The sequence below is a fragment of the Psammomys obesus genome, unplaced genomic scaffold (assembly GCF_907164565.1).
Source record: "Psammomys obesus unplaced genomic scaffold, mPsaObe1.curated_primary_1811, whole genome shotgun sequence".
NCBI classification, from domain to species: domain Eukaryota; kingdom Metazoa; phylum Chordata; class Mammalia; order Rodentia; family Muridae; genus Psammomys; species Psammomys obesus.
Window position 1 is genome coordinate 10541219 of NW_026596143.1, and position 26561 is coordinate 10567779.

At 42.3% G+C, this 26561-nt stretch overlaps 2 protein-coding genes across 3 annotated transcripts in view; one reads left to right on the forward strand and one right to left on the reverse strand.

Moving 5' to 3' along the window:
* The window catches only part of Kcnu1 (potassium calcium-activated channel subfamily U member 1), an 87216-nt gene extending 80289 nt beyond the window's left edge, over nt 1-6927 (reverse strand). The window contains 2 exon segments of the mRNA XM_055593350.1: nt 4824-4943; nt 6733-6927. Coding sequence (XP_055449325.1) covers nt 4824-4943; nt 6733-6927 — 315 coding nt within the window.
* A 6113-nt stretch (nt 6928-13040) lies between these two features.
* The window catches only part of Ash2l (ASH2 like, histone lysine methyltransferase complex subunit), a 22889-nt gene continuing 9368 nt past the window's right edge, over nt 13041-26561 (forward strand). The window contains exons 1-11 of one of the 2 annotated variants that reach the window (XM_055593364.1): nt 13041-13228; nt 13865-13928; nt 14050-14195; nt 15838-15926; nt 16570-16664; nt 18883-18978; nt 20288-20383; nt 22330-22405; nt 23250-23267; nt 24828-24921; nt 26255-26472. In XM_055593364.1, coding sequence (XP_055449339.1) covers nt 13050-13228; nt 13865-13928; nt 14050-14195; nt 15838-15926; nt 16570-16664; nt 18883-18978; nt 20288-20383; nt 22330-22405; nt 23250-23267; nt 24828-24921; nt 26255-26472 — 1171 coding nt within the window. In that variant the 5' untranslated portion in view covers nt 13041-13049. The remainder of the gene's footprint in view (nt 13229-13864; nt 13929-14049; nt 14196-15837; nt 15927-16569; nt 16665-18882; nt 18979-20287; nt 20384-22329; nt 22406-23249; nt 23268-24827; nt 24922-26254; nt 26473-26561) is intronic. The other variant, XM_055593365.1, reaches the window with a different exon arrangement.

The following is a 26561-nucleotide window of genomic DNA, read 5'->3' on the forward strand; positions in this document are numbered from 1 at the left end:
AAATATGTACACCTAAGGAAGCTAATCAGGAAGGAGGACTCTGTCTAAGATGCTCAATCCCCATTCAGAAAGGCAAAGAGGATGGACATCAGAGGAGGGAGAAAACAGGGAACAGGACAGGAACCTACCACATTTTCGACAAAGGAGACAAAAGGTTCTACCCTGCAGGGTATTGAGGCAGATGTTGAGACTCATAGCCAAACTTTGGGCAGAGTACAGGGAATCTTATGAAAGAAGTAGGAAATAGTAAGACCTGGAGTGGAACTCCACAAGGACAGTGCCAGATCCTAAAAGTCTGGGCACAGGGGTCTTTTCTGAAACTGATACTCCAGCCAAGGACCACTCATGGAGATGGCCTGGAACCCCTGCACAGAGGTAGCTTATGGCAGTTCAGTATCCAAGTGGGTTCCATAGTAATGGGGACAGGAACTGTCTCTGACATGAACTGATTGGCCTGCTCTTTGATCACCTCCCCCCAAGGAGACCACAGAAAAAGACAATGCAGCCACTCCTGATGAGACCTAACAAACTAGGATCAGAGAAAACGGGAGGAGGACCTCCCTTTTCAGTGGACTGGGAGAGGGACACGGGTGGGGAAGAGGGAGGGTGGGATTGGAAGGGGAGGAGGGAGGGGGGATAAAAAGAGAATAAACTGTAATTAATAAAAACAGTGTATATATATATATATATTTAATACAAAAAAAAAAAAAAAGAAATGCTCAACGTCCTTAGTCATCATGGAGATGCAAATCAAAATGACCCTGAGATTTTACCTTATACCCATCAGAATGGCTAAGATCAAAAACTCAAGTGACAACACATGATGGAGAGGTTGTGGAGAAAGGGGAACCCTCCTCCATTGCTGGTGGGAATGTAAATGTGTACAACCACTTTGGAAATCAATCTGACACTTTCTCAAACAATTAGGAATAGTGCTTCCTCAAGATCCAGCTATACCACTCCTAGGCATATATACAAAATATGCTCAAGTACACAACAAGGACATTTCTCAACTATGTTCATAGCAGCTTTATTCGTAATATCCAGAAGCGGGAAACAACTCAGATGTCCCTCAATGGAGGAATGGATACAGAGACTGTGGTACATTTACACAATGAAATACTACTCAGCAATTAAAAACAAGGAAATCATGAAATATGCATGCAAATGGTGGGATCTAGAAAAGATCATCCTGAGTGAGATATCCCAGAAGCAGAAAGACACACATGGCATATACTCACTTATAAGTGGATACCAGACATATAATATAGGATAAACATACTAAAATATGTACACATAAAGAAGCTAAGCAAGGAGGAGTACCCTGGGTAAGATGATCAATCCTCACTCAGAAAGACAAACGGGATGGGCATTGGAAAAAGGAAAAAACAGGGAACAGGATAGGAGCCTACCACAGAGGGGCTCTTAAAGACTCTAACCAGCAGTGTATAAAAGCAGATGCTGAGACTCATAACCAAACTTTGGGCAGAGTGCAGGGAATTTTATGAAAGAAGGGGAAGATAGTAAGACTTGGAGAGGACAGGAGCTCCACAAAGAGAGCAACAGAACCAAAAAATCTGGGCCCAGGAGTCTTTTCTGAGACTGATACTCCAACAAAGGACCATTCATGGATATAACCTAGAACCCCTGCTCAGATGTAGCCCATGGCAACTCAGTGTTCAAGTGGGTTCCCTAGCAATGGGAACAGGTACTGTCTCTGACATGAACTCAGTGTCTGGCTCTTTGACCACCATCCCCTGATGGGGGAACATTCTTCCCAGGCCACAGAGGAGGACAATGCAGCCAATCCGAATGAGACCTGATAAGCTAGGGTCAGATGGAAGGGGAAGAGGACCTCCCCTATTAGTGGACTTGGAGAGGGGAATGGGAGAAGAAGAGGGAGGGAGGGAGAGTGGGATTAGGATAGAATGAGGGAGGGGGCTACAGCTGGGATACAAAATGAATAAACTGTAATTAATATAAAAAATAAAAAATTAATTAAAAAAAGTCAGCAAGCAGCTGGGCATAGTGATTCAGGCCTTTAATCCCAGCACTCAGGAGGCAGGGGCAGGTGGATCTCCGTGAGTTAAAGGCCAGCCTGGTCTACAAAGTGAGTCCAGGTCAGCCAGCGTTCTTGTTACGTAGAGAAAACCTGTCTTGAAAAACAAAACAAAAAGTCAGTAGGCTGAAGAGATCGAACTCCAAGCCTACATGAACCCCTTGCTCCTCAAGGTTGGGGCAAGAACCACCCTGCCATCTGGCCTCTTTCCAGCTAACATTTTCTGGCCCAAGCTGCCTCCCCAGCTCTGCTCTCTGCCCTGTATCCCCCGAAGGCCTGAGAGCACTGACCTGCCAGATCAGGCTTAACCCAAAAGAGACTGAAAGAGGATCAGCACATGTAGGCTGTGGCACTGAAGACAGCTGAGAAGACTGTGGGAACCAAGCAACAACAGGTGACTGACTACCACTTAGATGCTATGGATTGGCCAGGATTGGCTTGTGGTCCTCCTGGGGGTCTACTTGGCCTGTGAGCAGCCACTGAAAAAGTATGTGCTCTAATGAAGATAACAACAGAAATCCAGCGCTATGACGTTTCCACAGTTCAGAAAAGGGGACAGAAGTGATGAAAGGAAACAAAAACAGAATTCTTATTATGCTGATACTATATTGTAAGGTATGCCAGAAGAACACATATTCCATATTGGCTAAGGGCACTAACAAGACAGGGTTTTTGTTTTGTTGTGTTGTGTTATTTTTTGTTGTTGTTTTGTTTTGTTGTTTTTTGGTTTTGGTTTTTCGAGACCAGGTTTCTCTGTGTGTAGTTTTTGGCTGTCCTGGAACACTCTCTCTCTCTCTCTCTCTCTCTCTCTCTCTCTCTCTCTCTCTGTAGACCAGGCTGGCTTCAACTCACAGAGATCCATCTGCCTCTGAAGTGCCATCTCACTACAAGATCGTTTAATAAGTGACTCTTTGCAAGTAAGAATATATCATTCAAACTCTGTTGGGAATGCAAGACAGTCAAGAAAACATAAATGAATGTTTTGACACGTCTCTTTCAGTCATTCGGCAATAACTTAGCAGACTGAAAACACATATGAAACCTTTGCCACCTATAGGCAGGTGGGAGAGCTGTCCCTGTCCCTTACCAGCTGCAACACTCAGGAGAGCGGGCCCTGCGTGTTGCCTGGGCTACAGGGTGGAGCTGGCCCTGTTTGTGGGGGTTACTGGTGAGCAGCCCCGAGGGTGTGAGAGCAGGAGAGTGAGTTGGAAGGCTCACCAGCTGAGATACCTCTCAGACCCAGATCCAGGGCTTTGAATTGGCTCACCCCAACATCTACTCCATCAATAAATGCTGGAATGAATGAAAAGGCCTGTCCTACAGATCCAAAACTACAGGATTTCCATGACACAGGGCAACAACAGGATATCTGAGAGGAGTCCCAGGGAGGTTCCACTACTGATAGAGGAGCAGAAGCCAGATGCCTCGTACCAGACCAACAAGTTACTGCAATGAACATCTGCAAGTAAAGGAGTGTGGACAAAGGGGTATATTGTGGGACACATTGACACACTACAGCTTCCACAGCAAGTTTTTTTTTTCTTTGTTGTGGGGAAGGTTGCAAGGGTGGAGGCTGGATACAAGGATAGGGGGAAGTGAGTGGGATTGGGATGCATGATGTGAAATTCACAAAGAACCAATAAAAAGTAGAAGAGGAGGAAGATACATATAATACAGTATTGCCTGGGTATCAGACAACACTTGTTCTTTCAAAATCTATGAAATGGCAGTGGAAGGTGATTGTGTGCTAGGCAATGACATATACTTCTCATATATTCTACAAAGTGTCTGTAGTGGGAGTTTTGGTTTCTGTAAAAACTCAGTTATGTTATGTAAACAGGTTTTTCTTTTAGTCCTAGGTGTGGGATATAGGGCTACTTTAGATTATTCAACAGCAGCGGACTATTTGCCTCATGCAGGCTCTGAGATGGGCATGATCTTTGCCAGCTGCAGATAGTTTAATTCTGAGGACTCTGAGAGAAAATAAATGCCAGAGCTGAGAGAGGGAAGAGGGTTCCTAGGAAAGAAGGCTACTGCTGCTTCCCCCCTGCTGCTCCTGGTTCCTGTTGATGCAGTTTGCCAAGAAGAAATTGGAGATATCCTGAAAGGAAGATTGGACTTGCCCCAAGGAATCCAGCAACCCTAACCAGCAGGAAGTAGCTAAAGAGAACTATGCCTCTTCTCCCCACTAACCTTTTTTCTCTCCTATTTTTTATTAGGGTATTGGAAGGGATTGGAGTAAAGAAGGGAGGCAGAGGCATAAGAAACCCCAATAAAGTATAAATAAATAAATAAATAAATAAATAAATAAATAAATAAATAAATACCAACAGTTGCAGTGGTAAAAACAGCAATCACTGGATCATGGCTTTCTTTCTGAAAAATTAGCCATCTAATCTAAACCCCTCTCCTCTACAGGAAAATCAAAGCATACAATGCTGTCTAAATACATGCTTTACTGGTACGTATGTTCCAGGCAGGCACTCATATATCTATGAAGCACAAAATGTATACAACTCTGTACTCACAAAGCTTTCCTTGTGGCAGAGTGGCCAACAGTAAGTATAAAATCTAAGTAATCTTGCTCACTTAGGGATAAATAAAGCAGAATGATAACTAGAAAGCCGTACATACAGGGCTTGATGTAGCTAAGACCACCACTAAATGAATATGCCTACTTGTGTGACTAAAGTACAGGAGGAGACCACGATCATGTTCATGGCTACAGCTCATCAGCATGAGAGAACAGTGAACGTCAACTCACCAACACTTGCCCCACAATGGTCTGTGCAGAAAGCAACATTTCAATACGTTCACGAAATACTCCATGAAAGTTAAATCTTCTTAAAGGATTAATCTTTATTTTGCTTGATGAACAGAAGTCCTGTGAAAAACAAATAAACAAAAAGGATTGACAGAGTGAGCAGCAGCTAAAGAAGAAGTCCACTTTAGGTTGAGGGAGGCTCTTGTCATAATATTAGCCAGAAATCATTCTGCCCTGCTCAACCCAGGAAACAATCACTGTGAGGACCAAAGCAGTCAACTAAAGAGATCTCTAAATGATACAAACACACACACACGAGAGAGAGAGAAAGCTCATGTTCATCATACCCAATAATCCACAGTCTTATAAATCTTTCCCCAATAGTTTTATGACGTTTAAAGTCTTGATCTCACACTTTTGTTTATTTTTATTTTATGTAAATTGATGTTTTGCCTGAATGGTATGTTTGTGCACTATGTGTGTGCCTGGTGCCCAAGGAAGCCAGAAGAGGGCATCAGATCTGGAAGTGCAGATAAGCTGTGAGTCACCATGTGGGTTCTGGGAATTGAACCCAGGTCCTCTGGAAGAGCAGACAGTGTTCTTAACCACTGAGCCATTCCTCCAACCCTGTTTGAAGTCTTTAAAGTAGAAACAATTACAGAGTAAACTAACTTATCAATAAAAGCAATGAACTTCAATACTAGATACTCCCTTAACTTTTTGCTCTTATTTCAAGTCATGTTACCTTATGCCACTTTAACAGTAGTAGACATATTTAAGGAAAATTTGCATCTTAATTATGATACACAAGCAAAAAGTATTCTATTACCAAAACCTACTATAATCTCTTTCAGGAAGAAACAAAGTCTAAATGAAAATTAAAACTAAATACAGAGGGCTTGATAAAATTCTTCTATTGAGCCAATTGTGGTTGCACATGCCTTTAATTCCAGCACTCAGGAGGCAGAGACAAACGTGTTAAAGGCCAGCCTGGCTATATAGCAAGTTCCAGGCCATCCAGGGCTACATAGTGACACCCTGACTCAAAGCAAACAAACAAAAACAACAACAAAACAGAACAGTCATGTAGAATTGAAGAGATTTCAAAATTATTAAATATGTCATCTTCATAAAGCCCCATTTGTTCCCACTGTCATCATTTGCCAGCAGTTGCTCACAACATCAACCTATGCAAAGCTAGTTAGGCTACAAAAAAAAAATGCCTGTGTTTGTGGCTGGTGTAGATAGCACATAAAAGTAGTGTATACATATGGACACATATGAATCACGCACAAAGGATATTCAAAAGTAAGGCTAAGTTAATATCTTGCCTTTGTGGGTCCTTTATAATATTTAACAAAACTCTCTTTCACTAAAACAGGGTCTCCTGTAGCTCAGGCTGATCTTAAGCTCACATAATAGATACAGTCTCACTATGAAGCTCTGGGTGGCCTGAAACTATGTAGACCATTATGTTCTTCTTTAAAATATATCTATCAACATATATCTATATCTACATATATGTATATATACTTTCTCTCTCTTTCTCTGGAACAGGGTCTCATTTATCCAAGTAGCCTAGGCTGACCTCAAACTTACAGCAATCCTCCTGCCTCAAGTACTGGGATTAATCCATAAAGTACCACATTTGCCTGTCTTTTTAAGAAACAGGAACGTTGTCGACGTTTATAGAATTTTTTTTTCAGAACAGAGACTCTGGTACGTTCATCCCTGTCCATGGTCAACCAACTTCGCACTGGGCTTGGGCCAGTTTCCTGCCCTTTATGAAGCATCAGGCTCATTCATCAGCCTGAAGAAAATCAAACAAGACTTGAACTTCTTGCTAAACACAGACATATGCCAGACGTAGAACTGATCACATACAGGTCTCCCGGGGAAGGAAACTGACCAAGATTTTCTCTGTTCTCTTGATGTTTTGGCATTTGTTTAAGACAGCCAAGATCATTCTGAAAAGCATTATGATGACATATCCCACGATGAAAGTTGCCAAGGAGGAGAAAATAAACGCTGCTTGGATCTCGATTGTGCATGACGTTTTCGATGGCTCTTTCCTATTTAATTTTTCTGTCAATATATCAAACATCTTGAGACCACACTATTCGTCTGGTCAATGATGTCATGGTCACCTGGCAACAGTTCCAGGAAGTACGCTTCCTTGTATTGCATCATCTTCGGATCTGACGTGAAAGCCAATGAGAAGTTCAAGGAACAAGAATCCTCCAACAACTATGGCAAAACGCACGGACTGCTGTCAGCCTATAGAAAATGGTAGGACCTATCAGGGTAGTCAGTAGATGAGGGGGCTAGACCTCACTGTTCCGTTATCTGTAAGGAATTCCGTTATCTTGAGGAATCTCTGGGACAGAGAATAGCAGCTGTTTACCCATTTCAATTGGTTTATTTGGCCAAACTTTAAGTTTTGTTTGTGGTGAAATATATCCGGTGATCTCAAAACCGGTTCTCTACCTTTTTGAGACAATATTACATTCTCAATAACTTCAGAAGAAAAAAAAATCCTCAAAATTCTAATTTTGTTTATTCTTTTAAAAAGTTGTGGGTAAACAAAGTAAATTCATCTAAATGTCTAAGGTGCTATACGAAGACTGGTTAGTTATATTAAAATATATTTGTAGATTTTTGCCAAAACAGTGAAAGAGTAGATTCTGGGTGTTCTGGACACACATCCATTGCCACATGCACACACCTACACACACAGTAACTATGAAATGGTAGGTGTGTTGTTTGATAACAATTGACCATTTAAATGTGTATAAATAGTTAAAGAAGAATGGCTCATGGCAGATTATAAGTATTATATAAAGTGCTTCTTCTAGTAACGCCATTGGTCTCTTGACACAAGACCATCAAACCAATCCCTCAGCTAATCTTTGTTAAATCCTCTTCTTGTTTTTATCTCTGCTTTGTCAGTCAAACCTCTGGTCCAACAGAAAAAGCTCAGAAGGAGATGAATCCCTTTACTGTCTCATTTCAAGGCTATAAAAAATGCGCTGCCTTCCCATTTGTATGAGTGACAGGTGGAATTTAGTTTCCAGTGGTGAGCCTGTCTCACCCTAGTCCAAGATGGTCTGACATGAGGTGATGAGAATTAGGGAAACATGTGCTCCCCATCCTGACCAGGTTACCATGGCACACTATTTCTAAGAGACGAGGGAGGCATTTCCTGGAGTGCTGCCACCATTCTATGTTCTTCCTCTAAGCTCTTCCGTCATTTCTAGAAAACCCGCCTTTGGGCTGTGGCACAGTTACTACCCTCATCTAAGTGTTAGGAGCTCCGAGCTCCAGCCCCAGCCCTTCTGTCGAGTCACTGTGCAAGATCTAACGAGCTACTTTAACTTCAGTGTCTTATTTTACGTCAAACATAATGATTACTTGATAGAATTATTGCCGGCACACTATGTTTTAAAGAGCATATTTAAAACTAAACATAAGAAAGGGTGTTATGCTAAGTATGCTAGCACTGTATGGTCCAGGAGGATCATGAGCTACATAGTGAAGCCTGTTTGAAAAGGAAGGAGGCAGAAGGCAGAAGGCGGAGGACAGGAGGGGAGAGGAAAAGAGAAAAGAAAATAGAGAGAGTAAATGGAAAAGAGAGCCAGTGAGCTTTGATGTCAAGACTGACAACTTGAATTTTAACTGCTGGATCCATATTTCCATACAGTAGAAAGAGAGAACCAAGTACTGAAAATTGTCCTCTGCCCCCCACACTTGCACTGTCCCTCACATGCACAAAACATGAATGTGATAGTAAAAAACCTGCCAGAAAGCCTGAGGACCTGAGTTCAATACCCGAGGGCTCATGTTGGAAGAAGACCAACTCCTAAACATTGTTCTCTGACCTCCACATTTGCACCATGCCCCCCCCCCCACACTTCATTTAAAATTTAATTTACTTTTTAAAAAGATGCCAGTAAGCACTGTAGCCCTTTTCTGAATGGAGAAGGGCTATATAACCTATGCACCTCCCACCACCTGTGTGTCCCCAGTGTCCTCTGCTCACGGAATGGCCACTGCACTCATAATCTCACAGTAGCTGTGGTTACTTGCACAAGATCGGGCCGTGTCAGCATTTAATCGTGGGTGGCAGAAAGGCTGGTGAGGCCCTCCCCTTCCTTGGGAGTACTGACAATTAATGGTTGCTGTGATAAGGCGAGTAATTTTTTCAGTGATGTAGTTACTGGTAAGTTGTCCATGCTCTGGGCACAGCCCATTTGTTGATCAGGGCTCCTCACTCTGGGCCCTACTGGCACTTTCAGTAGACTAACACTGCGGGGGAGCGGTTCTGTGCGCTGCAGGATGGTTGGCAACCGCACGATCATTACCCACTTGATGCCACGAGCACTCTACGCTTCTCCCTGAACTCAGTCTCCTTCTCTTGTTCGCTCTCACTCTCTTGCTTTCCCAGGTTGGATTTCATCAAAGGACTTTTCTGCATCTATTGAGATGGTCGTATGATTTCAGTCTTTACGGCCATTCATATGATTTATCCCATGTATTGACTCCATATATTGAACCATCCTGGCATCTCTTGCATAAAGCCCATTTACTTCGCCATGGTAGATAATCTCTTCTATGGATGTCTGTATTCAGTTTTCAGATATTTTAGTGAAGGTTTTAACTAGTCAAATGCAGAGATTGGTTAATTGGGAGTGCCCAGCCCCAATGGATATATCTAAAATACAGCTCCTCTACTTAAGACTCAGAGAACATTGAGGGGGAGGGGCACAGAGAGACTGTAAAAGCCAAAGGACTGGGAACTTTGCTGTGAGATTGTGGCTACTAGGAATGTCCCAAGATAGCACGACACGGCTGCCTAAACAAGACCGAACAATGGCAAGTCTAACAAACATGTAACATGGAGTGGGGAAATCTCAGGGACCACTGCTCTAAACAACTACAGAGAGCTAATAACTAGCAAGAGAAGGAAAAGTAGTCTTCCTTAGGGATCAACCCCTAATGGTTACAGAATATCAAGTGGTCAGCCTTGAAATCATATGCAATCGACACTAAATAGACTCAACATATTATATGTATACATTTTATGTACCTATAATGTAGAGATGTACACACATATAAATATATATTTATGTACATTATATATAATGTATCCTACATATACATCATATAATATGAACACATAACACATGTACATCATATGTTTATATTATATATTTTATGCACATTTTATGTACATATTATATGTACATAATAAGAAGAAGTTATGAATTTGAGAGAGGGTAAGCTGTAGGCATGGGGGAGTTGGAGGGAGGAAAAGGAAGAAATAATATAACTATATTTTAGTCAACATTTTAAAAATTCTTAAAAAAATATCTAGGCCCCCATTCACACAATAGTGAAAGACTAAATGAGCTCAAACTCAAGGCTGAAGATGGTTGTGACTTACAGGAAAAATGTTTCATGGGGGGGGGTAAACATCTCTTTGTTGATAGAATGTACTATCACTTTGGGACCATCACTTAAAATTAACCAGTGCCTCAAGATGTGTATACGGAGCTATTTAGTGACTGTTCACCTTATGCCACCATATGCAGTTGGTTTTCAGAGGTGAGGATGGAACCCAGAGCCTCGAGCATACCAGTCAAGTACTCTGCCACTGAGCCATCGCAGGATCTATTATGGCTCCCTTATTTTTGCTTTAAAGTTACCCTCTTTGGTTTTCATCAATAGAAATTATAGTAAACTTTTTTTGAGGGGAAGGGGGTTCTGACACAAAAATCTTACATATCCTAGACCTTGCAAACTCTTTCCTTATGTGGTTAAAGATAATCTTGAATTTGTGGTTTCCTACCTCCGCTTCGGCAGTTCTGAGATTACAGACATAAACTCCCATGCCCAGTTTATGTCATGTTGGGCTTCTGCACGCTAGGCTACATTCCTAGCCCACACTACCTTTAGAGAAAGTTTACTGTTGAAGGAGTATATGATCTATGGTGGTTTGAATGAGAAATGTCCTCATAGTCTTGGGGATCTGAACACTTGATCCCCAGCTGGTGTGACATTTTGGGGAGGTTAGGAAGTGCACCTTTGCTGGAGGAGGTATGTCCCTGGGGCCAAGCTTACAAGAGAAAAGTGAAGCTGATTACTCTGCACCTGGTGATTCTGGTTAAGACTGTGAGCTCCCATTACTATGGAACCCACTTGGACACTGAACTGCCATGGGCTACATCTGTGCAGGGGTTCTAGGTTATCTTCATGCATGGTACTTGGTTGGAGTATGAGTCTCTGGAAAGACCCCTGGGTTCCAATTTTTTGGTTCTGTTGCTCTCCTTGTGGAGCTCCTGTCCTCTCCAGATCCTACTATTTTCCACTTCTTTCATAAGATTCCATGCACTCTGCCCAAGAGTTGGCCATAAATCTCAGCATCTGCTTTGATAGTCTGCAGGGCAGAGCCTTTCAGAGGCCCTCTGTGGCAGGTTCCTAACTTGTTTCCTGTTTTCTTTTTCTTCTGATATCCATCCTCTTGGTCTTTCGGGGTGGGGATTGAGCATTTTAGCCAGAATCCTCCCTCTTGATTAGTTTCTTTAGGTGTACAGATTTTAGTAGGTTTATCCTATATTATGTCTATATGCGTGAGTATATACCATGTGTGTCTTTCTGCTTCTGGGGACTGTCTCTGACATAATCTGATTGGCCTGCTCTTTCATCACCTCCCCCTGAGGGGGAGCAGCGTTACCAGGCCACAGCCACTCGTGAGGAGATCTGATAGACTAGTATCAAAAGGAAGGAGGAGGACCTCCCCTATCAGTGGACTTGGGGAGGGGGATGCGTGAAGAAGGGCGAGGGAAGATGGGATTAGGAGGGGAGGAGGGGGGGTTTATGGGAGGATACAAAGTAAATAAAGTGTAATTAATAAAAGTTAAAATTTAAAAAAAAAAAAGACGGTGAGCTCAGCCTTGTATTCTAGTCACCATGCCTGCCCCACGCTGCCATTTCTCTCCTCCATCATCGTGGACCCTTATCCCTCTGAACCTCTCAATCAAAATAAACTCCCCCTCTTGTTTTAAGTTATCTTTGCATGGCGTTTTCTCATAGCATAAGAAAAGTAACTAATCAATGATCTGATCCCAACATTTATTTATTTGTTTGTTTCAAGATGTCTGTTCTACTGAAATTTACCCCCCCCCCCCAAAAAAAAAGCAAATGTATGGTCAGTGAGCCGGCTCAGTGAGTAAAGGCACTTGCTTCCAAGTCTAAGTCGGCTCCCTAGAACCCATACAGTGGAGAGGGAAAAAATAAAAATCTATTCCCCCGAGTTGTCTTCTCACTTCTCCCGTGCACCAATTGCATTATATGTCTTATAAACGTCTATAAACGCGCACTAGCGTGAGCGCGCACACACACACACACACACACACACACACACACACACACACACACAAATACTCACAGAGACCGGGAGGGGTCAGTTTCTGTTACAGTACAGTTTGGAGACCACATGCTTCCACTCACTCAGAGTATACTAGCTAATATCCATCCCTTCCCGGTTTCTGCTCTTCTTTTGCTAAGCACCAAACCTGTCCACAGCTCTGTTCTCTGGTAGCAGACTCACCTAGGCTTTATTTCCTCCTTGAAAAAGCTCTCACAGCTCTTAGAGCTCACAGCACTTCTAGCCTCCTCTGACCAGATGTTTCTTTCACTGACGTCCTCTGCACCCTCACCTACCTCGGGCTCTATATTATCAGACTCTATAAGCGCTCCAAAAGCCATTTGGAAACGGGCTTTTAGGAGCGAACCACTAAGAGTACAGCAAATTACAACAGGCGTGAGCCAGTGAGTGCTGTTTTGTTATTGTTGTTTTTCCGGAAGTTTCCTCCGAGTCTCAATATGAACTTTTGCTCGGCACAAAACAGTGTGACAGGAACGCTCTCAAATCCTCACATGCGCGGTGACTTCCGCTCTAAGCCACGAAAATAAGCGGGAGCTTTTAAAGAAATCACGTAAAATCCTAGAGGAGAGCAAATGACAGAGCTAGTGCTCGGCTTCCGTCAGACTCCGGCACTCTAGAGTCGCGCTCGCTTTTCTGGCCTTAAAGCAGCCACACCCCAAGCGCTCCATTCGCGCACAAGCGGCGGGCCCAATACAAGGTCTAGCCGCTTTAAGAAGTCCGTGTGAGACGGTAACTCACCGCACAGATGCGGTCTCGCGAGAGCCTGGGAAGCGGCAGCGATGGCGGCCACTGGAGCAGGTCCCGGCCCTGGAGCGGGCGCCGGCCCTGGCCCGGGAGCCTCTGCAAGTGCCCCAACGGCAGAAGAGGGAGAGACGGAGCCGGTGGCCGCCGCCGGGGCTGGAGAGGGGCCGTCTGCGGCCCCGGGCGCGGAGCCCAGCTCCGGAGAGGCTGAAAGTGGGTAAGACATCTGCAGCCCACGAGAACGCGGGAGGGCCCGCCCCTGTGGAACCCCGCGCCTCGCGCCGCTCCGGTGCAGCTCTCCGGACCCAGGCCCTGAGGCCAACGGCTCGGCCTGCCCGGTACGGTCTGCAACCCAGCGGGCTGCTTGGCGGCGGGTCGGCTCTGTACTGCACCTCAGAGCTCACTTCCATCAGCGCCAGTGTGAGCCAGGCGTGTTTTTCTCTTTCCCGCGCTCGCATCCCGTAGCTGCTCACTCTTCTGATACTAGTTCCTGAAGTAACCAAGGAAGGAGAACTCCCGTCAGTACCGGGATGAGGAAATCACAGTCCTTCTGAAAGCACTAGGAAACAACAGATCCCTGTGACTCTCCCCCAGGACCAACTCTAAGCGTTGTCCACGTTTATAATGACCACTAGGCTTTACTGTGCTTGTCTTGACTCTATCCCTCCTAATACTCGGATTGTTTTCCTGGGCGTCCAGTCCTAGACAGACTTAGCCAAAAAAGACATAAGAATAGGATGTCTGTCACTATTTAGATAGAATGGTGGGGTATTTTTTTTTTTTTTTTCTTTTTTTTTTTTTTTTTTTGTAATAGCATTTTGATGTTTATGTCTCTTCAAACTTCTTTCAATAGGGATGCAAACTTGGTTGATGTAAGTGGCCTGGAGACAGAATCTTCTAATGGAAAAGATACTCTAGTAAGTATTCCCTTTTAGGCCCTTGAAAGGCAAACTAGATTTAGTTTTTAAATTTTTAATCTAATTTTGAAAAACGTAGTCAGTCAACCCACTTGATTGTCATATTGTCCCATGGCTCCAGGAGGGCGCTGGGGATACTTCAGAAGCCATGGACACCCAGGGGGGCTCTGTGGATGAAGAGAATGGTCGACAGCTGGGAGAAGTTGAGCTGCAGTGTGGAATATGTACAAAATGGTTCACAGCTGACACCTTTGGAATAGACACTTCGTGAGTACATATCATGGTCTTATGGAGAGTGCTTTATAAAATTCCAGCATGGGCCTGGAGAGATGGCTTCCCAGTTAAGAGCACCAGTTGCCCTCCAAAGGATACAGTTTGATTCCCAGCATCCACATGAAAGGGAAATTACATAATCATGTTTTAATCTTAAAAATACTAAAAGAAAAAATATTTTCAACATATTCAGCAGTTGATTCAGTTCATAGACAAAAACAGTAGGTAGTACTTTGTGATCAACCTCACACCTATTCAGGGACCAGTATGCTGACTGAAGAACTGTTACCATTCCTTTGGAGTAGTTTTTAGTCTTGAGAAAGTAGAGCCCTAGTAGGTATGATGCAGACATTGTCCTTGCTTTTGAACTTACAGTCAGACTGGGAATGAGACTACACAGGTAGAGGAGGTTATATAATTAAGTTCAAGACAGTACATTTTGTTTTATACGTTTTGGGTTTGGCGATCGCAGTGGGTGAAGCCTGTTGTCACAGACCTTTGAAGGCATGTGTGGTTCAGTGGTGAGGTGCTTACCCACTGTGTGCAAAGCCCTGCATGGATGACCACCATCAGGAAGACTTTTTTTTTTTTTAATTTCTCAAAAACATTGAGGTGATCAATGTTTTTCATGCCTAAAGCATACTTTCCTTTCTCGTTGCTTATAATTTACCCCAATATGTATCTTACACTCGTTCTCTGGAGAAAAAAAAACTTAATTCTAAATGTGTAGCTATTCTGGAGAATTAACATCATTTTGAGTCAGTGAAAGGTCTCCTGTTTGTGGAGAAGGTCAGTAGCTAATTGGTGAGCATTTTTGACTCAGTGCGAATAACTACTAAGTCAGTGGCCAACTATGTAGCCCTGGCTGACATGGAATGCCCTTTGTAGAACAAGTCGGTCTGAAATTTGCACAAATTCTCCTGCCTTTGAGTAAGTCTTTGTGGTTTACTTTTGAGGCTAGGCTGAGCTGCATAGTGACTGTTAGGCCAGCCAGAGCTATTCCTTAAGACTTTATCTTGAAGGGACAAATGTATATTGAGTGGAATGAGTGATGCATGCCTGTAATTCAGGCACTTAGAGGGCTGAGGCAGGAAGATGACAAATTCTAGACCAGGGCCCCATCTCAGAAAAAGCCAGAGAGTGGGCTAGTGAGATAGCTCAGCAAATAGTCACTTCCCTAGAACCATATGCAAATGGAAGGAGAAAACTTAGCCAAGGATTGGCCTCTAGCTTGTACATGTGTACTTTGGCACATGTGGTCATTATGTGTACAAATAATATAGTGATAACAAAGTTTTTAAAGGAAGGAAAAATGCTATAACTTTTTCTTAAAGAAAAGAAGGCATAGAAATGTATTCAGGGGCTGGAGGTTAAGAACACTGGCTGCTCTTCCAGAGGTCCTGAGTTCAATTCCCAGCAACCACATGGTGGCTTATAACCATCCAGAATGAGATCTGGTGCCCTCTCTGGCATGTAGACATACATGGAGGCAGAACATTGTATATATAATAAATAAATACATCTTAAAAAAAAAAAGAAAGAAAGAAAGAAAGTGATTTAAAAAAAAGAATTATTAAAAAAAAAAAAGAAATGTGTTCAGTGGTTCACTAGTTTGTGTAATTTGGCTTGTCTGCAGATCCTGTCTACCCTTTATGACCAACTACAGTTTCCATTGCAATGTGTGCCATCACAGTGGGAATACCTACTTTCTTCGGAAGCAAGCAAGTAAGAACAACTCTGGAGTATTTTTAAAAGATGATTGTCCCTTGGAAAACTAAAGAGATCTGGGTTAGCACACTTAGGATACCTTTGCCTAAGAGCCGGTTGGAATTAACTTGGTATTTAGCACTGAATAATTCCAGTTGCCCATTTCAAATCAATTATTACTTCCCTTTTAGCTGCTTCCAGTATTATTTTTTGGACCACTGTCTTGGTTTCTCTACCTGTTGATAGCATAGAATGCGCTGCTATAAGCAACCTAACGGGGGAAGGTTTTGAGGCGGGGGTAACAGTTGGAGGTTACACTCCATCATGACTGTGAAGTCACAGCAGTAGGCATTTGAGGGAGCTGGCCACACTGACCTCACACTTTATATAATATAGAGCTCTATGTTTAAGCTCTGCTTGCCTTTTTCTATTCATAAAGTTCAGGATTCTCTTGCCCAGGGAGTAACACTGTGGGCAGGCTGTGTGAACTCCACATAATCATAGACATGCCCACAGCGCAGTCTGATGCAGATAGTCCCTCTGCATCCCTTTTAGACTGTCAAACTGCAGCTAAGCATCACCTCTTGCATTGAATGTGCTCCTGTTGGTAGAAGCCAAGTGTCATGGAATACGTCTTCTTTTGTTTTTTGTCTTTTGATAGATTTAAAAGAAATGTGCCTTAGTGCTTTGGCGAACCTAACCTGGCAGTCTCGAACACAGGATGAACATCCAAAAACCATGTTCTCCAAAGATAAGGTAGCGTTAGAACTAATATACTTGCACTATGCTAAAGAGTCAAGTGAAACGTATAGATAGCCTCTGTAGTAAGTTTGTTCTCAGTTTTTATGAGTAAATCATCTAGTGGTTACCTTATTTTTTTCCATATATAGAATTATAATGTACCAATTTTCTAGTAGATGTCATTTGGCTTACTGTTAATATTATGAATCCTTAAGTAAAATTTGGTTGGCCTTTTGAAGCAAGTCATCCATCCTATAATCAGGTCTTGTGTGACCAATCATCCAGCTTTAGCTGGCCTGGAACTCGGCATCTTCAAGCTCACGGTCTTCCTGCTTTTGCCTTCTTGCTTTACCTTGTTTCAAAACAAAACAAAACAAAACAAAAAAAAAAAAAAACAAACCAACAACTAAAACTTCATTCCTGATTCTCTCTAAGGTCACATGTCACTTCCTTATACTATAGCCACAGCTGTCTTAGCTTCCTCTGGAAAGAACACAAAGATGACTACCTGGTTTCTTACCTCATTCTTGTCCCCGTAGGAAAAAAATTGCTAGCTGGCTAGATGAGGGCCATTATGGGCAGCAGGCCAAAATAACAGGCAAACATGGAAAGGATGGGAGCCACACCCCCTGCTGGACTGTAGTTTTTATCGTTGTTTTAGAGTGTGGTCTTCTGAATGGGAAGCACACTGTAAAACGCCGTTGTGTGGCGGGTCATGTCTTTGTCATCTTCTCTTGTGTTTGCCTTGGTCTCACATTACTTTCATTGTGACCCTAGGAGCAGTAATTCATAACTATTATAGTCCACCGAATTTCCCACATTCGATTGCCTCACATTTGACCAGGATAGTTTTGTCACCTTGACAGCCAAAACCTTTTGACATCTCCCCATGAGTTTCTGACCTCCTTGTTTTCTGGAATGACAGAGTCCTTTCCTTGCAGTGTTCTTATGTTCCTTCTCTGTTTAGTAAATGCTTAGTTGTCATAGAATAAACTGTGCTGGTAGTGGGTTTTAGAACATGATCTAAAATGGTGCTGATGTGATGCCAGAAGATCAAGGTCAGACATTGTTTCAGTCATGAAAGCAAGAGCTGGCAAGCAGGGCCCTAGCTGGGAATATAACTTTTCTCCCCAAGTGGCTTATAAGCCTTGAAGAGCTAAAATCTGTATGTACTTTACTGGAAATCTCCATAATTTATATATTTGGTTGGTGGTTGGTTGTTCATTTTTTTGAGACAGATTTTTACTGTTACTGCCCTGGCCTGAAACTCATAGCCACCCTCCTGCCTAAGCCTCCCAAGTGCTGAGATCGTATGCCAAAGCCACCCTGCAGGCCATATATTATTTTGAACAAGTGGATATTTCTTCAGTACATAAAAGCTACAGGCAAATTTTTGTTTTGATTGTAGTGAAGTCTTTGAAAATGCTACTTGTACAACTCCATCCCTATATTTGTGTAAGTAACGCCAATGAAGCCCGTTGGTTCAATGAGATGGATTTCATTGGCAAGCATACTTGCTTCTGTTGTCAATTCCCATTTAGCTGAGTGGGTGCATATGAATGTTATGGCTTCACAGGAAAAGTCTCTCATACAACATGTGCTGAAGCCATTAATTGTTCCTCCAAAATTGTACACCAGAAAATCAATATCAAAGAGAAAAATTTGATTAAATAAAGTAGGGAAGTGTTTTGTGCAGGTTTACTAGGACATGCTGCCATTAAAAGGGCTCAACGCAGACAGCATGTAGAGGCTTAGGGAGCCTAAGAAAAAAGGCTACTCTCTTCCTTGCATTCATGGAGGAGAGTGAGAAGTCTGCAGTGAGACAAATGAAAATATGACTAGAAACCCATTATTGACAGACAACATCCAAACTTGACTGTGTTTGTGCATGGCTCTGGACTCTACTTAGACCCCATGATCCAATTCCAATGGCTCTCAGAGGACTGCTGTCCATGCGCAAATACTGAACACCATTGTACCATCCTCACACTCTGTTGTATCTTAGAAATTCCACTTGAAAAGCCTCAGGAAATGAATTGAATTTTTTTGTTGTTGTTGTTAAATCCTTTACACAATGCTAATATTGTAGACAAATCAGAAAATTCAGCATGAAACAGAACTCAAAAAATGCTGTAATAATATATTCAGCTTAAAAAAAAAAAAAGAAAATGCTGCTTGTATATAACTTTGAAAACAGCTATAATTCTTTCTGTATTTTATTTCTTAAAACTAGGATATTATACCATTTATTGATAAATACTGGGAGTGTATGACAACTAGACAGAGACCTGGAAAAATGACTTGGCCCAATAATATTGTCAAAACAATGGTAAGTAAATTAAAATTGAATACATGTGATCAGTTCCAAAAAGCCAGTACTGTTTCTAACAATTAAATTCTGTTTAGTTTGAAATAATGTGATGGCTGAGAAAAGCAAAGAGTTTGATATTAATCATTGAATGAGACATAGGTAGTAATAAGTTTTAATTTTTTTACATGATTCAGTTAGTAACAGTGTCTTACATGAGTATCATTCTCCTCCAAGACTTCTTTTATATGCTGAAACCCTTCCTGTTTTTGTTTTGTTTTTTGTTTTTGGTAGTGTGTTTTTTTTTTTTTAATTTTATTTTAATTTTTTTCGTTTTTTTTTGAGATAGGGTTTCTCTGTGTAGTGCTGGCTGTCCCGGAACTCACTCTGTAGACCAGGATGGCCTTGAACTTACAAAGATCTGCCTGCTCTGCCTCCTAAGTGTTGGGTTTAAACGGTATGGGCCACCACCGCCCAGCAGGTTTCTCTGTGTGTGTGTGTGTGTGTACACGTACCACATGTATTCACTGCCCATGGAGACCAGAAAGTGCACTGGATCCCATGGAATTGGAATTGCAGGTGGTTCTGAGCCACCTGACAGTGATGCTGGGAACTGAGCTTGGGTCCTCTGGCAAAGCAGCAAGTGCTCTTAACCTCTGAGCCCTCCGTCTCTAGCCCCATGTCTGCCACACTTTTGCACATTTAACTCTACATTAAATTTGGAGACCATTTTTTCTTTTTTTATTAAAAGAATGTTGATTTTAGAACATGTGGGTAGAGTCGGCCACAGGCTGCCAGTTCTGCCTAACCCAGGTGGGGATAGAGGCAGACTGTGACACTCTGGCTCTTGTTTTTCTCTCTGTTTGATTGCTGTTATTATAGAAGGTCTCTTGTAGCCCAGGCCCTGACCTCAGTATGTAGCCCAGGGTGACTGATCTCTGACCTTCCTCTGTCTCCAGAGTGTTACAGTTGTATGCCCCATTCCTAGTGTTGATGTGCTAGGGGTCAGCCCTAGGTCTTCATGTGTTCTGGCGAGAACAGTGCCAACAGAGCCACATCATCAGCCTAACACATGTGTTCTTCAAGTGCCTCTTTTTCTTTTTCTTTTTCTTTTTTTTTCTGAGACAGTGTTTCTCTGTGTAGCCTTGGCTGTCCTAGACTCCATTTGTAGACCAGGCTAGTCTCAAACTCATAGAGATCTACCTGCCTCTGCCTCCCAGAGTGCTGGGATTACAGGGGTGTGCTACTATGCCTGTGCTGGCTTATCATCTGCACTTCTAAGTTTAAAAAAAAAAGGTTCGTTATTACTAAAATACTGTTTCCTCTTTAGAGTAAGGAAAGAGATGTGTTCTTGGTAAAGGAACATCCTGATCCAGGAAGCAAAGACCCAGAAGAAGATTACCCCAAATTTGGACTATTGGATCAGGTATATTAATCTTTCTTTATACATTCTCTCTCCTCCCCCCCCCCTCATATATGAGGTGCACTGTGTTGCTTTCATGACTATAGAGGCCAGAAGAGGGAGTTGGAGCAGAGCCTCTGAAACTGGAGTTACAATTGTGAGCTGCCATGTGGGTGCTGGAGACTGAACCAGGGTCCACTGGGAGAATAGCAGGTGCTCTAAGCCCCTAAACTGTCTCTCCAGCCCCTTGCTCTTTTTTGCAGAAGCCAGGTAGTGAAGCATGTGGGTGAAGAGGATGAGTCCTTCCTGCAACACTTCATAACCTGGGAGTCGTGGTGTGCTCATGGTAGGGCAGTAAGAAGGTGCAAACAAGGATCATGAGTTTGAGGCCGGCCTAGGCTACATGAGGCCTTGTCTCAAAACAAAACAAAACAAAACAAAAAAAGAGGCTGGGCATGGCTTCATGCTTGCATGCTTGTGCCAGCCCAAGAACAGGAGTTCATATCCCCAGCTCCGTACTTCCCACATGAAAGCCAGAAGTTGGCAGCATGTGTTGGTAAGCCCAGTACTGTGTGGGGCAGAGGCAGGCACATCCTAGAGCTTCCAGTTCAGTGGGAGACTTTAAAAACAAGGTAGAGGGGATCGGGAAGGGAGGAGGCAGGGGTTTAAGGGGGGATACAAAGTGAATAAACTATAATTAATAAAAGTTTAAAAAAACAAAACAAACAAGGTAGAGCCAGTGAGATGGCTCGGCTGGTATGACCTGCTGGCCACACAAACCTGCTGAGCTGAGTTGGAGCCCTGGAGCCCGCGGTAGAGAGAGGAGAGAACCACTGTGCGGAGCCGTCCTGTAACCTCTGCATGTGTACTTGCGCTCAGCCCACATACAATGACAGGGAGAAACCTGCTGCTGACCTCTGGCCTCCATCTAAGTGTGCTTGCTTATGTGCAGGCCCCTCTTTCCCCAAAACACATGTATATACACGCGCACACAAGAATTCTATCTGTCTGCCAAAACACGCTGCTGTTACATGCCCGTAACATGGTGGACTCCAAATCAGTGCTTATTGATACTTGGAAAAAATACTCACCTGAACCAGTAACAAGTATTTTGACTTTTTGTCACAAGATCTCACTGTAGCCCAGGTTAGCTTCAACTCATGATAGTTCTTTCTGCCTCAGCCTTCCACTTGCTGGGGTTACATGTGTGAGCCACCATGTTTGGCTCGGGACCCAGTTTTGATTCTGGTTGTTCCTTGTTGCTATGCTTAGTTTTTGTAAGGTTTTTCTAATCTCCCTGTTATCTGAAATTTTGCTTCTAAAAGCATTCTTTGTTGTGGAGAAAGTTTTGGAGAATCTGTGTTGCTAGAACCTTATAAGATAAAGAAACTAAGAAGGCGAAACTTTTCAGATTTGCCTTAAAATGCCTGACTTGCTGCCTTTTTTGAGATGAGAACTGTACTGTGTCAAAAGCTCAAGAACTGTGTCTTCAGCCGCCTCTTCTAGCCACTGAGGAGGGAGCCGATTTGCTGCCTTGCAGACTTGAAGAGCTGGGGTGGGGTTAGGGGAGGGAAGAATATATCTTGGTGGCAGATTTGAAGAGCCAGGGGTACATCTTGGTGGCCATTTTTGTAGAATGGGCAGTAGAAATTCAGATTTCTGCTTTATAAAATGGAAGGATACAGCTGTGTGGGTCCTAATTCCTGTAGAGGCCAGAGAGAGGACCTGAGCTCTCTGGCCTGCTGTGCAGTTCTCCCCCTGGTTGGTTGGTCAGCTCCACCCTGGAACCATTCTGACCCTGACTTACAGCCTGCTGTACACATGCTCCTTTGGAGCTTGCTTTTTTAGGATTATGGTTTTCATTTTCTGTGCTCTAATTTTTATTTTTATAATTTTGATTTTTTTTTAGCAGTTGACAGGTTAATTTGCTCATGTGGCCTTTTTTTTTACTAGGCTGTTTCTTCTTCTAGGATCTTAGTAACATTGGTCCTGCTTATGACAACCAAAAACAAAGCAGTGCAGTGTCTTCTAGTGGGAACCTGAATGGTACGTGTTTAATGTCTTGTTAGAAGATCTATGAGTGTGAAAGTCTTGCCTGGAATTGGGTGTTCTTTAGGATGACCCTAATATGGATAATTAATAAGATGCTTTTAAGTTCAAAACTCAGATTTTAGCAGCTAACTAAAGTGTCTCCACTTGGGAAATGATAATGAAAGAGAGCTTTTGTCACTTTACAGAAGTTTGGTCTTAGTAGTATTTTATTAACAGATTAGTTATATACATTAATAGGATGAACTGTGAATCTCTAATTATGCATACATCAGACATTAATGATGTCCTCCCAAACTCAATTTGGACTGAAATGAGATTTCATGTAAGACACTGTATAATTTTAAGGTTAGACTTTTTGTGTTTTTGTTTGATTCCAGATTTCTATCATAATAAACACTTAATTTGGGAAATTCATTTGCTTTCCACTATTTTTCCATAGCTCAACAATTACTTGACAAGCTGCCTTTGTCCATCTAATTTTTCTTGCCCTGAGTTTCAGCATAATCATATGTCAGCCTTTCTGTATGAATCGCCCACTGTGGCATTCCCCCCATCCCCTGTTTGGTAATCCATCTAATTAATGGAGAGAATTGGAATTCTCTTTGCTGCTAATCTAATGAGGACTAGGGGCTGGGTAGCAGCTTGGTAGGTGTTCATGCACACATGGCATCATTCGTTAACTTGCCTTTTAGAGTCAAAGCATCTTAAATATATAGTCCACAGTTAGCGTTCTAAGGCGTGTTGAAAATGCAAGTGTACTGTTTCTGTTCTTACACCGTGTTTTCCCTTTGAGACAGTTGATATCTGACAATACATAGTGCCGCTTCTGTCCTTACAGGTGGAGCCACTTTGGGAGGTGAATTCCTCTCTGTCTTCTTTCATCCTCAGACTTAAGTATCTTGTGGTTTGAAGTGCTTTCTGCTGAGCTTTGGTAGAAGCTAAACTCCATAATTTTAAAGCATTGTGAGAGTGGTGTGACAGCATTTACCATGGAGCTGTAGTTCCAGTTTAATGGTGGGAATAGAAGCTTGATGTTGTCATATTCTGCCTAACATGGCCAGCCAGCAGTCCCCTTTAGTGTTGCTTACACTGTTCAAGCAGTGCTAAATGGTAATAGAGGATTTGGCAGGCTTTTGATTGATACTCATGTCATCATAATTGTTGAACGTTAAACCTTTTATGAGCTGTGTGAATAACAGGTTCATAAAAGCATATTCTGAATTAATCTGGTACCATGTGTACAGAATATGACTTGCCCTCCATGTCTTCATTCTTTTTATTGCAGCAGAACTGCTGATAATTTTCAAGCTTGTTCCAAATTTACGTATAGTACTCTATGCAGTTGTTTATATAAAGGTGTTTTCCTGCAGTTCAGGGACCATTTTCTGGAAAGAGAAAAACAAACTGAGAGGAATGATAGAAATGAGAAAAGATTACAAAGTACTTACTTCAAAACACGTAAGGTAATACTTCTGGTTACAAAAATATATAGCTAAATGTTCTAATATAAAATATATATAAATTGTTTTATTTGCCCTTAACTCCACAAATCAAGCTATTGTAACCTACTAGATATCATTGGCACAGTCTTAAGTGTATTGATATGGAACTAAAAATTGTTTACTAAATTTAGCTTCTGTTCTTGAGTCATGTGTAACCATGATGAATTTATCAACACTGGAGAGAAACACCTTTTTAGTATTTATGTTTTTGTTTTCTATGTTTGGTGTACTTTTGTCTTGCTGGATATTCAAATGCTTTATGTCGATAATGCCTTTCTATGTTTATGAAACATATCATGCAGTTCAAGAAAGTGGACATTGACCTTCAGGAAGGACATTTTTAATGATGTTTGTATTAAGTGATGAAAAAAAAATAGAGTCCATGTAAATGTTTTCATTGTTTTTTAGCTTCGGGTGCTTGGACTCTTGAGCACAAGTGCATTTGTGTCACAGCCCCATAAAGCACCATTGGTTACATCCATGAGAAAGACTGGGAAGATGACTTAGCCAGGCTTTCTTGCTGCAAGCCCATGTAAAGTACAGAGGCAGTTCTGCAGAGCTAGCCTCTGACCTCTACATACACCTTAGTTAATTGATTGCTTGGTTTGCTTATTTAATTTAATTTAAATTTTTTTTTTTTTTTTTTTTTTTTTTTTTTTTTTTTTTTTTTTTAAGAAGAAAGGAAGGTTGAAGATATAACTCAGATATCAGGCATCCTAGATGTTGGCTCAGGATATTGGTTGTGAAATACAGCTGAACTTTTCAGAACCAGGCTAAAATCCAGTATACATCAAGAACAAAAATTGTCTGTGGTGTTACACAAATGCACATTGGGAATGGTAGTCGCCATGGACTTTGAGTGCCCTTGTGCCCCCATAGTGCCTCTGTGAAAATGATGTGCCTTCTCTTCAAAGGGGGAATCGCAGCAGGAAGCAGTGGGAAAGGAAGAGGAGCCAAGCGTAAACAGCAAGATGGAGGGACAACAGGGACCACCAAGAAGGCCCGAAGGTGTGATTACACCCCACCCCACTCACCCTCGCCCTGGTTGCTTGCTGTGGGCAAAGTCCACTGTAAGGGAAAGAACCATATTCTTGAGTTTTATGTGGGGTTATATTTGTTTGGTTTTGGTGAGTCCTGAGCCCCTTCTAAGAATAACTTCAGGTGAGGTCTTCTCTTTTACGAACTCATTACTATAAAAACAGATCCTTGCTCTGGGAATACAGCTCAGTAATAGAGGTCTTGCTTGGCATTGTGAGGCCTCAGGTTGAATTCCCAGCATTGAAATAGCAACAGTCCTAACAACAGTATCTTCTATTCTGGGGGCTAAAGTTCCCTAGGAGATCCTGAAAAGGCTAGGTGGGGAAGAGAAAATAAAGCTTACTAAATGTTAGCTCCTTAACATCCTGCCTCTCCTTTCTTGTGTCTCTTCTTTGTCCAAAGCTGAGGTGATGAAATCCAGGTCACTTCTGATTTAGACTGGCAACAAGGAGTAAATCTCTTGGCTCTAGGTTTCTGTCCCTTGGTTTATATACTAATGAACTAAAGGGGGCTGCAGATGTGAATAGCTCTGTTGGTAGAGTTCTTCCTCACATATTCAAGCCCTGGGTTTGATCCCCAGAATTGGATAGACAGGGGCGACGGCACATGCCTCTAATCCTTACACTGTGAAGGTAGAAGGAGGAGGATCCCAGTTCCCAGGTCACCCTCAGTTACATAAGGAGCTGGAGGCCAACATGGGATACATAACTGCTTGTCTCAGAAATTAAGTAAAACAAGGGCTAGAGACATGACTGGGGAAAAGAAAGCCCTTGTTGCTCCTGCAGAGGGCTGTTCCCAGCACCTACATGGTAATTCACAACCATCTGTAATTATAGTTCCAGGGGAATCTGATGCCCTCTGCTGGCCCCCACGGACACCCAGGCACATGTGCAGTGTATGAATATATGTATGGGTCTAGCATACATGTAAAATAAAAACAAGTCTTTTAAAAATAAAGTAAATGTCTTAAAAGAAACCACCCTCATTCACTGTTCCTCCTGTGCCTCTCTCCCTTAATATGACTAGTCAGCTTGAAAGGTGACCAACAGCATGTGTGTAAAATTCCCCAGGAGTTAGTTGTCAGTTCTCTACAAATACAAGTCGTTTAACCAAATCTCTGCAGGGGTAAGGTGATATATTGAAGTTAAACAAGACATTTGTTGTAAAGTTGTGTGTGCTTCATAGGAAACAACAAATCCAAGGCCTTTCTTAAAGGATAGAAGAAAAGTGGACTAGAGAGGGTTTCAGTTCTTCAGTTTCATTTAGTTTCTCTCTCTTTCTCTCTCTCTTTTTTCTTTTTCAGTGACCCTTTGTTTTCTGCTCAGCGTCTTCCTCCTCATGGCTACCCTTTGGAACATCCATTCAACAAAGATGGCTACCGATATATTCTAGCTGAGCCTGATCCTCATGCCCCTGACCCAGAGAAGCTTGAACTTGACTGCTGGGCGGGAAAACCTATTCCTGGAGACCTCTACAGAGCCTGCTTATATGAACGAGTCTTGTTAGCCCTACACGATCGAGGTGTGTGAGTTTCAGTGATCATGTAGAAATGGTGCTGGTTAGTTTTTTTTTTTTTGTTTTTTTTTTTATTATTATTATTATTATTTTTT